Genomic DNA, 18,288 nt, shown 5'->3' with positions numbered 1-18,288 from the left:
AGAAAGTGACGATTTAAAACCTCATTCTTCGCATCAAACTTCATTGTTAGTAACTGCTTCCTTAGTAGAAGTTGGCTAGCAATTCCTTTCCTTTCAAATGTGTTGCAGAGAGATTGCCATAGTTCAAAAGCAGTTGCCTTGTCTTATGCATATTCCAAATGGCTGCCGGCAATACGCTGTATAATCTGCGACTTGCACTTCCGATCTTGTTTCGCTAATTCCAACAACCTTGCTTCCTTCCTCTCTCGTTGTTCATATGTGTCTTTATCCAGAAATTCAACTTTGGTAACATAAGATTCCTTTACAAAAGATAATAATTCTAATTCCTTCAGCTGAGTTTCAATTCTAAATTTCCAATTGCTGAAATTGGTTCCATAAAACAATGGTATTCAATACTTTTCATGTTCAGCTGCAATATTAATCCAATTTGATTAGCCAGGTAAAAAAAATATTAACAAATTCCGTATATAAACAGCCCTGGGCCCATAACCTGTAAATATGTGGTTTCCCTGAACACTAAATTAAAATACCTAGCTCAATAAAATAAAAGGGCAAACTGAATTATTAAACTCAACACTTTTAATTCAACCATCTAAGTGAAGACATAGATTTTTACTATTATTGTTTTTAACAACACATTTAACAATTTAACCATCTGGTATTCATCATTGAAGTATAACATTAAAAACAGACATATGGCAAATATTAAATTGCACTCAACAAATATCAATACTCTTAGCCATCATTAGAGCTTAATCATCAATAAAATAAAAACACTCAAATGTAGTGTAAAGGTTTAAAAAGTGATTAAAGTCTGCCTGTTAATTAAATTGATAGTATGACAGTCAAAAGCCTAACTGCCTACATTGGATGAAAATATATAACTTACCTTGTTTTCTAATATGTTACAGTCTGACAGGTCGTAGAAACATCATTTTCTTAAACTTATCATTTTCCTGGTTAACATTTATCAAGTTAGCAAGGCTATACACTTGCTTTGGCACTTAAATCAAATTTACACAAGGCATACTTTTTATTTATTTATTATTAAACATTTTTTAAGCCCCAGACTTATTTGTTTCTGGAGTGGAGGCATTTAAATCTACATTTTCAGTCAATCGTATTGATAAATTCTACAAGAAGACAGATTTGTAAACAATTCTTACCTTTGCAGAAGGGTATGTAGGGTCTATTCTCAGTAGTTTTGGATTTTTATCAGTGTCTGTGAATGGGACTGATAATCTCAGCAGTACGGCTCCAAGATTCAACATGAAGCCATCCGAAACACAGCTTATTGTATCAAGAGAGAAGGCATCTAGGGCGGACAACCGACCTTTAACAAACATAAAACACATCACAAGTTATCACTGACTCAATCAAACCATCTAACAGATATGAGTTATTGAACTGTTTTAAAGGGAGTTGCCACTTGCGAGTAGCTTCAGTTTGCATCTGCGAGAAGGCCTGTTCACACACCTAAAAATTTGGTGGATTTTAATAACTAATAACTAAGTTAACCCTCCTGCAAACCCCCCAGCAGTTTAGAAGTTTGGTGAGGCTAAAACTGTTAAAGATTGCAAACTTAGCCTTCAAAGTTCAAGGAAAAATTATGTATTATATTATTGATTGCCGGTAGCCATGGTAGGGATTTTTACAGCCTAACCTCATTGAAATATGGCCTAATACATATTATGTTAATATTTGTGTCATCAATAAGCCGAATGCTAAAACGGGAGGATGGGAGTCACACAATAGGAATGGAGGAGACTCTTGAAGTCCTTATGAACACCCACTTCCCAGGGAACACCCCATTAGGCAACTCAATAGGACAACACGTGATACCCTGGAATAGGAAATCACCTAGAGACATTGCTTTGGCTAGAAGATTTTCGAGTAAGCTGTTCAAGCCGGAGGTCGTGAAGTGGGCTGTCGATTCATTCAGCCCTTTCAAGTATCCAGGCGGGGACGGAATATTCCCAGCTTTCATCCAAGAAGGACTAGAGGTCCTTTTAAATCATATGATAGCTCTGTTCAGGGGCAGCTTTGCCCTAGGTTACATCCCAATTTGTTGGAGGAAATCAAGGGTGGCGTTTCTGCTGAAAAAAGGTAGAGACCAGGCCCAGCCTAAATCCTATAGGCCAATTTGCCTGTCGTCTTTCATGCTAAAGACTATGGAAAAAGTGATAAACCGCCACATTAGGGATGCATATTCAGTTATCAACCCCCTAAGTGCGAGCCAACATGCGTTCATGAAGGGCAAATCTACAACGACGGCCCTAAGCACCCTAGTGGCAAAGATCGAGGAAACCCTAGAACACCAGGAAATTATGGCAGGGGTCTTCATGGACATACAGGGTGCCTTTGACAACGTGAGTTACAAATCTATAGAGGCTGCAGTCAGAAGCAGGGGCATCTCCCCCGACGTAGCAGCTTGGATAAATGCCCTGCTCAAGAGCAGGGTGGTGACGGCAGAATTGGGAGGCTACTCGACAGCTATCATTGCTCGACAGGGTTGCCCTCAAGGAGGGGTTATCTCACCCCTGCTGTGGGCTCTTGTGGTGGATGATCTACTGAGAGAGGCTGACAGGAGAGACATAGACCTCCAAGCCTTTGCAGACGACCTAGTGCTGACTGTTAGAGGCAAACACGCAGCCACAGTGAACAACCTCACCCAGACAGCCGTTAGCTTCATTGAGGGGTGGTGCTCCAAAGAGGGGCTCACAATTAACCCTGACAAAACAGAGCTAATCTCCTTTACGAGAAGGAGAACTAACCTAACAGCCCCAAAAATTCAGGGGAAAAGTGTAAAACTTGTGAAGGAAACAAAATACCTTGGAGTTTACCTCGACCAGAAACTGACCTGGAGCAGGCACTTTGACTATGTACTCGCAAAAGGTACAGGTGCTTTTGGTGCTTGCAGAAGAACCTTTGGCAAGAAATGGGGACTCAGTCCCAAACTCACACATTGGACCTATGAAGCCATAGTCAAACCAATGGTTACATATGCAGCCTTAGTATGGTGGCCTAAGGCAGAGCAGACAGCAGCTGGCAGGAAACTGCAGCAGCTGCAAAGGCTAGCGTGCTCGGGGATCTGTGGGACCATGAAATCCTGTCCCACAGATGCAACGGAGGCAATACTCGACATGCTCCCACTAGGGCTGGAAGTTAAGAAATGCGCAGCCATATCTGCACTAAAAATGGGCAACAGAGGTGAGCTGAATCTACAGAGGCAGTCTGGCCACCTGTCCATCCTGAGGGGATTCCCAAGCATGGACATGGAACTAGGCACACCAGACCTCATGACAAAGGAATACGACTTCGAGATTCCTTACCAAGTTGCAATAGGGGGAAGAGACAACTGGCAACAGTGCAACTTCAGCAATGACAGAGCATGCTTGGACTATTGCACCGATGGAAGTCGGAAGGATGAGAGATCAGGGCTGGGAGTGTATGGTAACAAAACCAAAATATCTCTGGCCTTGGGCAGAACAACAACAGTTTTTCAATCAGAGGTCCTGGCGATTGAGTGCTGTGCTAATAATATTATTAGCAAGAATCTAAGAAAGGGTAAAATCCTTATTCTCTCTGACAGCCAGGCAGCATTGAAGGCGCTGGGGTCATGTGTGACACAGTCACGAACAGTAAAAGGGTGTAAAAACACCCTCAAAAAGTTAGCAGAGCGAAACCAAGTCAAATTGTCTTGGGTTCCTGGACATTCGGGGCATGAGGGGAACGAAAAAGCCGATGCATTGGCCAGGAAGGGTGCGGAAGACCAACTGTCAGGACCAGAACCCTACTGTGGTACCCCCATAAGCTCAGGAGTAGCCAAAGTCCAAGACTGGGTCAAGGTTCAAAAGGCTCTGGCCTGGATGAACCACCCAGGTATGAGGACGTCCAAATTACTAATCGACCCCACTGATAAAGGCTGGAAAGACTTGCTGAGCCTTAAGAAAGGGGACATTAGTCTGCTAGTAGGAGTGTTAACAGGGCACGGTCCTATCAGGAAACATCTCAGGACCATAGGGACGTCACAAACAGACCTCTGCAGGTTCTGTGAGAACGAGGTAGAAACCTCAGAACACTTATGGCTGGACTGTCCAGCGTTGGCCCATAGAAGGCTTATATCTCTGGGGAGGTTATTCCTGGAACCAACAGAGATAAGGAAGCTGGGTGTCTTTCAGCTCCTGGGCTACTTGAGGAGCCTAGGGCTGTCAGAATGAATTAAAGGGTGCTACAAAAGGTCTCCAGGCCGAAGTAGCCGGGGGTAAAAGCCGAATGCTAAGCTAAATGGAGTGTTAAACATCCTTGACAAAATTACTCAAACTTTTACTAAATCCGACACAGTTACTCTGCCATTGGAGGTTGCAACGATATTGAAGGTGGTGACAATAGATGAACTGCTAACTAATACAGGATATTATTGAGAAAACTTCACACACAAATGTAACTATCGCAGGATTGTTCAACCAAGTAACCTTTGTAAACATGGAACACAAAATAATCATTGGCTAGTGATAATGCTTAATTTCTCCCAACTTACTACCACGACAAATGTTCACAAAGCATGACTGTATTCAGGGTGTCTAGTTTATTTCCATTATAAAATTCAAGACTAATTCCAGAGTTTTCAAGACTAATTCCAGATTTTTCTAGACTAGTTTTTTCAACAATTAGTGGGCGTTGATAAAAAAATGTATCGATTCTCGATTCATGATACCGATACCAATTTTTATAGCTTAACCAAATTTTCTAAATAATACTACACCAACCCCTGTCTTTGTCATAAAGTAGTACCTATTATGATAATGTAGAGTTTTCAAGTAAAGAAATAATGCAGCAATAAAAAATTCTAACTAGCAAATTTGGTTGTTTTTTTATCATGAAATCTTCCGCGTACCGTACGTTTAGACATCATCATTGACTGCAGCGGTTACAGAAACATGATCGTCGTCGTCCGCTCGGCAAAATCCTGAACATTTCCCGCGGCTGTTTAGACATCACCGTCATCTCCCGCGGTCCCGGAAACATTATCGTCGTCGTCCGCGAACACGGCAAAAATCATGGACATTTCCCGCGGCCGTGTAGACATCATCATCGTCTCCCGCAGTCACGGAAACGTCATCGTCATCTCCCGCGGTCACGGAAATGTCATCGCCATCTCCCGCGGTCACGGAAACGTCATCGTCGTCGTCCGGGATCGCGGCAAAATCATGAACATTTCCCGCGGCCGAGCAGATATCATTGTCGTCTCCCAAGGTCACTGAAATGTCATCGTCATCTCCCGCGATCACATTATTGGACACAGTTTTAGGCGTTAAAATTGCTTTAAAAAATCTCCAAACGGCTTTAAAAATGTAAAATTAAAAGCCCCGACCCCCCTCTTCTGTTGGGGGGTGCTCCACACCCCCCCAGCCCCCCGGAGCCCCCCCCTAAACAAGGTCCTAGAGCCGCCACTGGGTTAAACTAAGAATAGCCTATAAGAGTGTTGTACTATTATAAAGGTATCTAAGTTAAGATTCCCCACCTGTTTCCCTTTTCATAATTATCAGTCACCTGTTAGTTAAAGATATCCAAGATGATGAGTCAATACAATTTACGCCAAAACCCTAAACCCTCTAGGAAAATAATCGGAAATAGTGGGGATAGTGACGATAATAATCAAGACAATAACAACATTGAAATTGACACAAACACCAGCGATATTAGTGAAGATGAATCATGCACACTAACAGCGGGAAGCCCTGAAACATCATCACAACAAACACACTCAGAAAACAAATCCTTCGACAAGCAATCATTCCACGATGCCGAGTCATCGCGATCGGAAATTGTAGCCGTAGCCGCAAAGCAAACAAATTTTACCGACCAACACCAAACCAACGTCCCGGTGAACGATGAACAAGGAATGATGGGAATGAATATGACAGCTGATAGGCCTACGTTCCTTTCGACGGCAACAGAAACACAACAGCCAATCACAACACAGTTTCATGACGATCAATCACAGCGAGCTTCTCAACATGCTACAGCAAGCACCGTCACTCAACGGGTCCGCGGAATTGGCTAACTCTGGAACTCGCTAACCCCATGTTAAATGCCCTATCGGGTCCGCGGAATTGGCTAACTCTGGAACTCGCTAACCCCATGTTAAACGCCCTATCTTCAAATTTGGTCGATGAGAGGAACTCGCTAACTTGTTCGGTTTCGGAATTGGCTAACTCCGGAACCCGCTAACCCGCTCTAGAGCCGGGTTAGCGAATTCCGTCCTCGTACGGAAGTCGCTAACTCGGTCCCTCGGCGGAACTCGCTAACTCCCAATCAGAAGCCTCGCGGGCCGTCCAATGGGAGCCAAGCACGAATATTTTTGGCCAGTGCTGCTGAAAGTGTAGTACCTATATCGTATCGGTACCATAATGTCGTATCCTACGATTAATTAGGAGTAAGAGCAACGTAGCGATAAAATAAATATATTTGGAAGTATGTTTTAACATTATTCTTATGATTATTAGGGTGGAAAATACATTATAGTCTTGCCATAGACTAACCAAAACAAGTCAACTTTACATCCCATTGTAAACTTTGAAGCTCGTTTTTCGTGTCTAGTTCATGTCCGGTGACACTGATCGCTAGTGTCGACAAAATTGTGTTTCTATTATTTTATAGTTAACTTCATGATTTGTTCTTTACTGTTTGGTTGTATAACTAGGGGACGTGTTATTAGATGTGATTAGAACGTTTTATTTGGTTAAACGAAGTTTTTAATGACTGAAAACAAGAAACAATTGTATACAAAACACGACCTCTAAAGACAGTGCACCGGACAGAACTAACAATAAAACTGTCTTCAGCTGATCCATAAGGATGAGAAATCATACTAATATTATAAATGTGAAAGTTTGTGTGTTTGTTTGTTTGTTTGTTTGTTTGTTTGTTTGTTTGAAGTTCAATCACGCTTTAACTACTGGATGGATTGGGCTGAAATTTGGCATAATGATAGCTCACATTCCCGATTAACATATAAGCCTATTCTTATCTCAAAAGCCCTTCCGTACTCCGCCCCAGTGGCTCTATGGATCCCTATGTTAACCTTATGAGTATTCACATTTAAAAGGAATTAAAGAATTTAGTCAGCTGTTTCAACTAAACAAGTTGATTCTATGATATGCAATAGCATTAAAACGTTATAAGGTTTACCAACAGGGTACAACACGATTAGGCCATTTTTTGTTTGAATTTTTGACAATAGCTCATTGAACTAAGCAGCAACAAAAGCTGTGATACGCAATGAGAACTATCAAAGTAGGATTGTTTACAGTTATTTTTAGGCCTATATGACCATTTAATGAATCATTTGTGATATTGTGCAAAGGTTTGATGATTTGTTTTCTATTGTTTAGGTGCAGTAGTAGAGCATTATGGCTATGGTAAATGTGTTATACTATAGCATACCGTAAACTTCAAGAACCAAATTTTATCAAACTGTGTCGTCCCCCATTGCAAATACAAAGCTTGAGTATGACTGCAATAAACATTTTACACTTATATACCAACCCCGTACGAAGGACGGGTACTCTGCTAGTGTACTAATATAAGGGAGTATGTGTTATATGTGGGTTTCTTACTTAAATAGTAGTTTTTTGGTATGCAAAAAGATAAAAATGCACATTTAATTTGGATCTATTACATGTTATGAAATATCTATTTTCGTAGTCCGCCATTTGTTTCTTTTATTCGAATAAATACCATTTTGTGAACTTCTGCAAATAAAATTATTGAGTTCGCATTTTATATACTGGGCTTGTAACCTTGAATCATAAATCATAATACAATTTACACGTTAAACGTCATTACAGAATTACATTGTATTGGTAATGTATTTTTAAATAGAGCTATTGAATTTAAATAAATATTTATCAATACATTATAAAGTGGTAGATGTATTCATGGATAGCATTAAAAATGAGTCTATGCATAAATACAACTTGCAAATTTCTTTTATCATAGGCTATTATCGTGTAGAACCCGGGTTATCCTCTTAATTTTGTTGAATTAATATTAATTTTACGTCTTTCAGTAGGCCTATTTTTTAAAAGTCTAGAGTTTTTCTCCAGGCTGGTTCTAAATGGACCCAGGCGTTCTTGTTTGTTACAATTTGAATGGTGGCCATAGCTAAAATTACTTGATCTTATCCAAAAACAAAGCTATTGTCTATTGTGTAGCTCAGTACCGGTGAACGGTGAACCGAGCAACGGCTTGGTATCGTTTATATAGTTTGTGAAAGCAATAAAGGAAACCCAACACTCAAATCAGGAAAATCAGTCAATTCGTTTATTAAGAATCGTGAATTAAAATAACCCTGTCACGTTTTATTATATGAATATTATATCTTCTCCTATTTTTTACTAGTGGTGCTAAGGTGTACAATCTAAAAACGATTTTAAAACATGTAACATTATTGCTAAAAAAATCAACACATTTTAGAATTAGGCAACTATTTACTAGTAGGCCTACAATGCTTTGGTTCAAACTATTAGGCCTAGATAAAAACTTAGTCTATGTCATCATATTTGTACACGTAAGTTGGACGGTTCAACGACGAACATTTGATTTTAAATCTATGAATTAGTTATGAAAGTTACGATAGTTGATGGCTGTATTAATTAATGGGTTTGGTTTATTACGACATTACGATTAAATCTGTTTTCCGTGTTTGAGATCTTGCGTGTATTTTAGCTTAATTTCGTAGGGGTCTAATTATTTAGTACCAATTAAACTGAATTTTCATTATTTTTCATATTCTATTATTTTCTTTTGTACTGATGGCATTTATTTTTAAGATCGAAATCATAAACATTTAACTGGCCATTGTACAGTTAAATAAATAAACACTTTTTCATGATTTTTCAATTGTCTTTGAATTACTTTGAACTAGTTATCTGTTAAAAGTGGAATTGATAACAAAAAACATTAACATTTACTGTATTTTCATTGACACTGACATTTTGAAATACGGCAGTGTACGATTATTTTGTCGTACAAGGTTGGCAACGCTCCTGCAGTGGGTGCGGCCAGGTTAGCGACTTCCAGAGTTAGCGAATTCCGCCGCGAGACAAAATCGAGTTAGCGGGTTCCGGAGTTAGCCAATTCCTGACTGAGACGGTTAGCCAGTTCCAGAGTTAGCCAGTTCCGACACACGACCGAGTTAGTGAGTTCCTGAGTTAGCCAATTCCTACGTCTCGCCCTATCTTCAAATTTGGTCGATGAGAGGAACTCGCTAACTTGTTCGGTTTCGGAATTGGCTAACTCCGGAACCCGCTAACCCGCTCTAGAGCCGGGTTAGCGAATTCCGTCCTCGTACGGAAGTCGCTAACTCGGTCCCTCGGCGGAACTCGCTAACTCCCAATCAGAAGCCTCGCGGGCCGTCCAATGGGAGCCAAGCACGAATATTTTTGGCCAGTGTTGCCGAAAGTGTAGTACCTATATCGTATCGGCACCATAATGTCGTAGATTAATTAAAAGTTTTTTTTTTTTTTTTTTTTTTTAGGGAGATTAATTAGGAGTAAGAGCAACGTAGTCGATAAAATAAATATATTTTTCCTACAGTCACCCGACAAAGTTGGCTTCCCTGTACTGTTTATAGTACAGAAAGCTGCTAATTGCTGCATATTTATACTTTTCCGTACGGTTTATACTTTGTCGTACGGTTTATACTTTGCCGCACATCAGGATTCCAACGAAACAACACAAAACAGCATGGTTCTATTATGCACGTAATCCGTGTACACTTGGAAATAGGTTGGCAACACTTAAAGATAATAATACTATGAGCAGCTGATTGACTATTATAACTACGATTTAACCTGTCATTTCGTGTTTATAGTTTTGGTATTTCTGAACTTTCTGGACTTTTCTTTTAAACATTTTTAAAACATTCCTACGATCTTAATAAACAAGAAAATACCTTTAATTAAAGCATTTTTTTATGCGCAGAATCCACTTTTAATTACAAAAACATACGGAACTATATTCTCAACACACGGAGCACATTTCTTGCCGAGGAAAAATAGCGGAGTGATACGGACCGCGGGTACTACTTTCTCTAGGGCACCATTTGTGTTGCCAGCTGAACCTAAAAACGTGTTGTATAGTGTTTGAAAGACTAATTATTCATATGCTTTATAGTGACTGTAGGAAAAATATAATGTGTAACACGATTGAAAAAGGCCTTTGCTGCACTCGAGATCATTCCCATTCCATTCATTCATCATGCACACGTTGCTCTCGTGTGCAGCAAAGTGCCACTTTCACCACTAGTTACACAAATAACTATAGAAGTATGTTTAACCAAAGAGAAGTTCTTATGATTATTAGGGTGGAAAATACATTATAGTTGTACCATAGACTAACCAACACAAGTAAACTTTACATCCCATTGTAAACTTTGAAGCTCGTTTTTCGTGTCTAGTTCATGTCCGGTGACACTGATCGCTAGTGTCGACAAAATTGTGTTTCTATTATTTTATAGTTAACTTCATGATTTGTTCCTTACTGTTTGGTTATATAACTAGGGGACGTGTTATTGGTTGTGATTAGAACGTTTTATTTGGTTAAACGAGGTTTTAAATTACTGAAAACAAGAAACAATTGTTAACAAAACACGACCTCTAAAGACAGTGCACCGGACAGAACTAACAATACACAACTGTCTTCAGATCATCCGTAAGGATGAGAAATGTACTAATATAAGGGAGTATGTTTTATATGTGGGTTTCTTACTTAAATAGTAGCTTATTGGTATGAAAAAGATAAAAATGCACATTTAATTTGGATCTATTACATGTTATGAAATATCTATTTGATGTGTTTAAGAACTTGCGTGTATTTTAGCTTAATTTCGTAGAGGTTTAATTATTTATTACCAATTAAACTAAATTTTGAATATTTTTCATATTGTATTATTTTCTTTTATACTGATGGCATTTATATTTAAGATCGAAATCATAAACATTTAACTGGCCATTGTACAGTTTAATAAAAACACTTTTTCATGATTTTTTTAATTGTCTTTTAATTACTTTGGGCTAGTTATCTGTTAAAAGTGGAATTGATAACAAAAAACAATAACATTTACTGTATGTTGTATAGACACTGACATTTTGAAATACGGCAGTGTACGATTATTTTGTCGTACAAGGTTGGCAACGCTCCGAGCAGTGTGCGCGGCCGGGTTAGCGACTTCCAGAGTTAGCGAATTCCGCCGCGAGACAAAATCGAGTTAGCGGGTTCCGGAGTTAGCCAATTCCTGACTGAGACGGTTAGCCAGTTCCGACACACGACCGAGTTAGCGAGTTCCTGAGTTAGCCAATTTCTACGTCTCCACTCAACTACCCGACCCGAAACCCGACTTTATGACCAATATTCAAAGGGAATGTTGCTGAAAGTCAACAGTCCCGGAAGATCAAATAATTTATACCTGTGCCGCTAGGTCAAAAACTACAATGTTTGCAGTGTCTGTAGATCAAAAGTCCCAGTAAGTCAAATAGTACAGTCCGAGCTAAAAACGTGGTCTATGTTAAAGCAATTGACTTATTGGGAATTTGACCTAATGCAACAGCAGTTTTAATAAAACGAAATACGGTAAAATACAAGTTCAGTTTCGCTGAGTCAACAGTGCCGGAAGATCAAAAGCAATAAAAGTGAACGTCGATTCAGTGTAAAGTAGACCTCCTGCAACGCTTACTACAACAACAAAACTCGCTTTTAGTTACTTCGTGTTTTGTCATAATTAGAATAGAGCTATAATTATCATATTTGGTACATAGCTTATCTATTAATGCTTCTTGCCAACTGTTTGGTCAACACTGTAAATAGGTAAAGTTTATGTAATGAAAAGCCTTTCGTCAAAATTTGTGGCATAAAATACACGCAAGGACGATCTGAAAATTTCTGGTTATTATATACGTTTGTAAAAGGAGATCCATTTAATTGTAGAACTATTTTATGAGTTATAATGTAGTCTACATATAAACTGTGTAAATGTATTACGCCTCGGAAGGGTTGAAACCTGTCCAACTATCATATGTATTGTTAAACGTAAATGGGGTTTTTTCACATTCTGAATCAACCAGTCGACGGATTTTCATTATTTTTGTGTTGAAAGAAAGATAATTTTGAGAACTAGGGAATGTCAAAGCCATAATTATAATTAAGGGTCCCAGTTTTTAAAAAATTAAGTTTTAATTTTTAAAAAGTCCAGCAGCCGACGCTAACCTTCTAAGCTAAATTTGCTTAACATAACAGCTGTAAGCAATAAGCATTCAGCATTTGTGACACAAATTCAGCATTTGGAAACAAATTTAAAGACATATTTAGAGTTGACTTATTTATACTATGTGTAATGCTGGCCATTGATACATTTAATTCTTAGGTATGAGCATAGATAAAACATACTCCTCAAGGAGTACTTGAGGAGTATGTTTTATCTATGGTATGAGGATGGCAGATTAATTAAATATGCATAGTAAAATAGTAGGATGTTCAAATTATTTTTTTAAGGGATCTTTGTAATCATCGATTTTGTTTTAGTCCCATATAATTTGTTTTAACTAACAGCTGGTTGAATATAATATTGTTCTGTATAACTTTTAGGTTTTTGGCGAATTTCCCATATAGGGAATAAGCTATTACCGTAGTACTTTTATGGTAACACCTGGACCCGGGACCGATTTAATTTTTCGTTTTGAGGCCCCTAGAGGCCAAAAACACCATCCGTTTAAATTCATATATACAGGGTGATCAACTCAAGGAGGCCACCGTTGGGAAATCGGAAACGGTAAGAATTAGAGACAACTTTAAATGGGGGTCTTTCCTTTATTTTTTGTGGCAGTTAAAAATATGATTTTAGTTTTTTTTATCATGTTTTCGGATAGAATATGCAGTTTAAAAACTTTTTTAGCCTTGACATTTTTTCCATAAACCCACTCGTTTAGGAGTACAGCCAATGGAAAAATGACTTCCGGTGTACATTTTACATCATGTAGCTCCTAAACGAGTAAGTTTAGAGCAAAATTGCTATAAGTAAATTAGTCTTAGAATTGCATCTACATTCCTTAAAGACTATAAAATAAAAAGTTTTCCACTTTTCAAGTTTGCCGCCATTTTTTAAATACCGTAATATGATTCATATTTTAATGAATTTTATGGTCTTTTTGGAATGTGGATGCAATTGTTAGACTTTTTTACACTTCGCATTTTTGCTATAAACTTACTTGTTTATGAGCTACATGATGTAAAATGTACACCGGAAGTCATTTTTCCATAGGCTGTAACTCCTAAATGAGTGGGTTTATCGAAAAAATGTCTAGGGTAAAAAAGATTTTAAATTGCATGTTCTATCCGAAAACATGATAAAATATAGGGTGTTCCATAAGAAATTTCAAATTTGGCCGCCATTTTGGAAAATGGCGGCTGAATTAAAAGAAAACTAGATACAGTAGTCACCACTCTATGCGACATATTCTAACCATAAAATTCTAATCGTATGATTCTATAAGCATTGGTAGGATTGCAAAGTACTTCACAAACATTATTTCAAGGGTAATAACAGTTACAATTTCCGCCGACTTTAAAAGAGTCAACTAAAATATTATACTAATGGACACACAACTAAATGGAACAACTAATGGAAATACTCACGATGTACATTAGTACATATTACAGTTCGATATAAGCATTGAGTATACACGTCAGTAGATACGTGTATAAGTTTACCCAATGATATAAGCAACGGTTCTTGCAATTTATTGCTTATTGTTTTTTAGAGTTGTTTTCGGACTTACTCACACTCGTATAAGGTTGTCCACGTTTGTCATTGATAATGTAGCCATGTTACACCCATCATCACGAATATGTTTACAAGTTTTCCGTCTGTTTTTGAATAGCGATACATTTTTTCACATTCTTAAGAACCACCTGATTTCGTGCATTACATGTTCGTCTCAATTTTATTTGCTTTAGTAGGCATTCTTTTGGTTGATGAGGACTTCAATCGGTCCTTTCAATGATTGCTCATGAAATATAGTACTTTGTCCATCAATTTTTATTGTTTGGTAAAATGGATTAAATTATCCAGCAAACCCAAATTGAAATAGTAAATATAGTATTTCAAACAAATCAGTAACATGTTAATAATGTAGCCTTGACTTGCATAACAGCAACTAATTGAGCTGATCCTAATATAAATAAATCAATATGTTCTTCATAGGTATAGCATGGGTTCTTTAAGAGCCACTGGGGCTGAGCCCAAGGGATTTAAAAAATGTAAGGTTGGTTTGCAAATGTACGTGACACGCTCTTTCTAATGAGACATGAATGGTCAAAATCGCCTAAGAAATTCGGAGGAGTTCAACGGAAAAATTTCGTGTTGGCGTTATACAGTATGGTTGAAAAGTCCTGGATTGGCTATATTTTTTAACAATATAGATAAAGTAGTGAGACTTGGTATATCAATAATAGCCATAAATATCTACTGTCTTAAGCTATTATCACTTTTTTATCCCTTAAGGGGGATGGACCACAAAGACTAAGACAAAATTCTTATATAATTTTAATACTATTTTACCTGTTTTTGAAATGCCGACCATACAAATGTATGCATTTTAAGCCAAAAGTATGAATGGAGATGAGTGTGTGATGAGTGGAGCGATCTTGTTGTCCTGTTAGTGACTAAGGCCGATATAATCCTTAGACACAGCTGTTAATTAATAGTCCATACAGTCAATTAATAGCAGCAGAGTTTGGTTTGGAGTTTGGTATCAAATTAAAGGTTTTATTTATAAAAATACATTGCCGCAAACCCAAACTCAAACGATGATGATGATAATAAACGATGTAGCTAAAACGTATCGTTTGAAATTTAACAGCTGAAAATAAGTGAAATAGAAAAGGTTTTGGTTAAATCCATCAAATTGTTATTGGACACTAGTAATTACTAATGCACTTGTTGCTACCTCCCCCCTTCGATTTCATGTATTCCTCTCAATCAGTTCAAACCTAGGAGGATTAAACATTAATGTTAATTAATGTTAAATCCTCCTAGGTTCAAACCTGAAACACCCAGATCGAAACTCGCCTGTCGTTATTTTAACATCACCTTATTTTTTTTACTATATTTTTCAAAAAAGAAAGATTAGGCCTATATTGATTTACTTTGGATTTTAAAAATGTGAACGTTTTATTTTATTAAAGATTTATGGTGATACGTAAATATTGTGGTGCAGTTAAGTATATTATATTGTAGTTAAGTGTTAAATTTTGAAATTTTAGGGTGAATCGAGATTAATCTTGTTTTATAACATGGGTCTCTCCTACCTTAACATACATACCAAGTTTCATAAACATCGGTTGAAAAAGTGCAAAGATAAATATTTGTATGTAAAAAATACAAAATGGTGGATATCTGGTTAACGAAACGATTTTGGGAAAAAATTTTATCCTTCATTTTCTGTTTATTTTGACCCAAGGAATTACTAGGTAAAGTATCTCCCCGCTTATTTTTAACACCCTGTTTATGATGTATTCTTATTAATATAAGTGAAAAATGTAAGCTGGTAATACAGAAAGATTTTTATAAATAATATGAATGTACTGGTGATCTGTATATTCATCTTTTTCTTGTCCTTAGAACTGTAAATTAAAAGTCCACTCAGCAGTCGCATCGTACGATGTAGTTCTTTACATGCGTTGCGAAATGCTAAATTTGCCACCCTCTTCAACCCAAGTTATCTATTGAACCACTGATTGTAAAAAATTCAAAAAAATATATTTTACGCATCACACTTTTGGCTACAACTTTGCCACAGAGAAAAACCTCTCTAACCCAAAAACAAAACAAAATCTCGCATGCTAACTTTTTCATGTTAGAAATCGCGATTTAAAACTATTTCACCATACATATCAATTTTTATTAATTAGATCGGTAAATAGTTTAAAGTTCCAACAAAATAGTCATCGAGTAGGACTAACCAAGAAGCTCTGTGCCAATTTTCAAAATTTTAGCACAACTTTAAGTACACCAAAACGCGAAATTATTGAAGTCATGCGTCGAGAGGACTATCGTTGTTTTTAACAGATTATACTTTTGACCTTCCGGCACTGTTGACTCAGCGAAACTGAACTTATATTTTATCTTATTTCGTTATATTAAAACTGCTGTTGCATTAGGTCAAATTCCCAATAAGTCAATAGCTTTAAAATAGACTACGTTTTTAGCTTGGACTGTACTATTTGACTTTCTGGGATTTTTGATCTACAGACACTGCATACATTGTAGTTTTTGACCTAGCGGCACAGGTATAAATTATTTGACCTTCCGGGACTGTTGACTTTCTGCAACGCGTCCTATTCAAACGCTATTCCAATCTTTGGATAATAAAATGATATCGTTGGAAACCAGCATTAAAGATGAAATAAAGACCCACTATAAAATCCTCGATACTAAAATTGAATCTATCACTGAATCACAAAATAAACTACAATTGGAATTAAACTATGTGCAGGAAAATCAACAAAAACAATCAGAGGAAATGAAATCAATTGAATCTAAATTAACTACCCAAGTTGCCGAAAGCTCATATAATCTAAAAATCTACCTGAAAGCAGATCTACATGCCCATAAAACTGAAGTAAATGACATAGTCCATACCCAAAATAAAATTATTAGGGAAGAGATGAGCCAGACTATGAATACTAATTTAAATAATATTAAAAGTCAAATTCAGGAAACATATGAAACACAACATAAACAACTCAGACACACAGTAAGTGAAAACACTCAATGGATTCAAGAACAACTAGAACCACAGATTAAAGCAAATCAAGACACTAAGGCCCGATTTCACCAAACTTTTAAACCGCCGTTAAGCCTTGCTCTAACTGCAGTTAGCTCTTAACTGACGAAATCGGATTTCACCACTCGCCGTTAGCGCTAGTTTAGACTAAACCGTCGTTAGATAATTAACTGCCCAATTTTGACCGGTTAACTTCTTTAATCTTTCGTTAAGTAAATATCAGCTGGCTTTAAGTTTAAAGTTTATATGGAAAGGCGAAATGGTAGAAGAGAATACGGTACGAATTAGCTTTTGAAAGTTAAGTGATGGCAATGAAGAGTAACCTTAACCTATGTTGTTCGCCTACCTAGGTGGATAAGAGAAAGGGTTAATGATTTTAATAACAAAGATGAAATTGATTTTATTATGAGATGAACTATCAAAACGTTTAACCTTTTTCTTTAGGAAATGAACACAAACCACTGTTGTTTAGGCTATCCCACATAGTGCATTGCTTTAGGTTATCCCATAAGGCTTTTAGTTAAGGCGTATATCTGCGATCAGCGACCGCATTGAACTGATTGGCGATCAAGAGCCGTACTCTTTTATCCCGGCTAAAAAAAGTGTCCCGGCTCTTCTACCAACATTATCAAATTTATTATTTCATTGTTCGAAAAAATAGGCTCCCTTTCCTTCTCCCGGCTTTGGGTAACCCTAACCCAACGTTCAAACAGTTGTTTTGCGTTCGGTCAGACGTAAGTAAACCAAAATCTAAACCTAAATTGTCATTATTCTGCTAGTATTTTATAGAAAATAATTATTTTGGTGTTATCTACATTGTGTCTCGTTCTTGTAATTCTTTTGACTCCAGTTTTTTTCACTACTTCAAATGTACCAAACTGGTTAGTGAACAAACAGAATATTGAACATCCCTGTAAAAAGTTGGATTGATGAGTCTTGACTCGACCGCAAAACTCAACCAATTTGTTCCTGGAATATGTTTGATCAACATTGGTTTGCCTATATTTACTTATGTTAATTGTTTTGGTATTTATTCTTGCTTTCTGTTGTTATTTTGCTCAGAATATATTGTATTCCTGTAAGCTTGCTGTCTTCAGTTTTGTTTTCACTACCTCATAAACACTGATTTATTTTCTAGGTTATGTTTACTTGCTCCCGTAACAGCCCGGTATTATGACAGTTCACTGCCACTGCCACCTGGATTTTACTCTAAACTCTCGTTTATAAAACCAGCGTTAGTTTTGACGCGTTTTCGTTGGTGAAACCAGATTTCCTTAACTGTGGTTTAAATCATCGGTTAGTTTTAGCGAGAATTTGGTGAAATCGGGCCTAACACTAATTTCATCCTAACAGTCATTCTATTATTCATATATTAAATTACAGTAGTATATTATATATTATATATTATATGTATATTATATGTATATTGTTTGTCTTGTTG

General features: G+C 37.1%; 1 protein-coding gene across 1 annotated transcript in view; it reads right to left on the bottom strand.

The window, feature by feature from the left end:
- LOC129004474 (ubiquitin conjugation factor E4 A) overlaps positions 1-18,288 on the bottom strand; it is a 165,325-nt gene that overhangs the window by 108,419 nt on the left and 38,618 nt on the right. Inside the window, exon 5 of the mRNA XM_054433077.1 lies at positions 1,167-1,333. Coding sequence (XP_054289052.1) covers positions 1,167-1,333 — 167 coding nt within the window. The remainder of the gene's footprint in view (positions 1-1,166; positions 1,334-18,288) is intronic.

This window comes from Macrosteles quadrilineatus, unplaced genomic scaffold, assembly GCF_028750875.1.
Source record: "Macrosteles quadrilineatus isolate MER2022 unplaced genomic scaffold, UCM_ALF_1.0 Scaffold_1__1_contigs__length_201487025, whole genome shotgun sequence".
NCBI classification, from domain to species: Eukaryota; Metazoa; Arthropoda; class Insecta; order Hemiptera; family Cicadellidae; genus Macrosteles; species Macrosteles quadrilineatus.
This window is presented reverse-complemented; position numbering and strand designations above follow the sequence as displayed.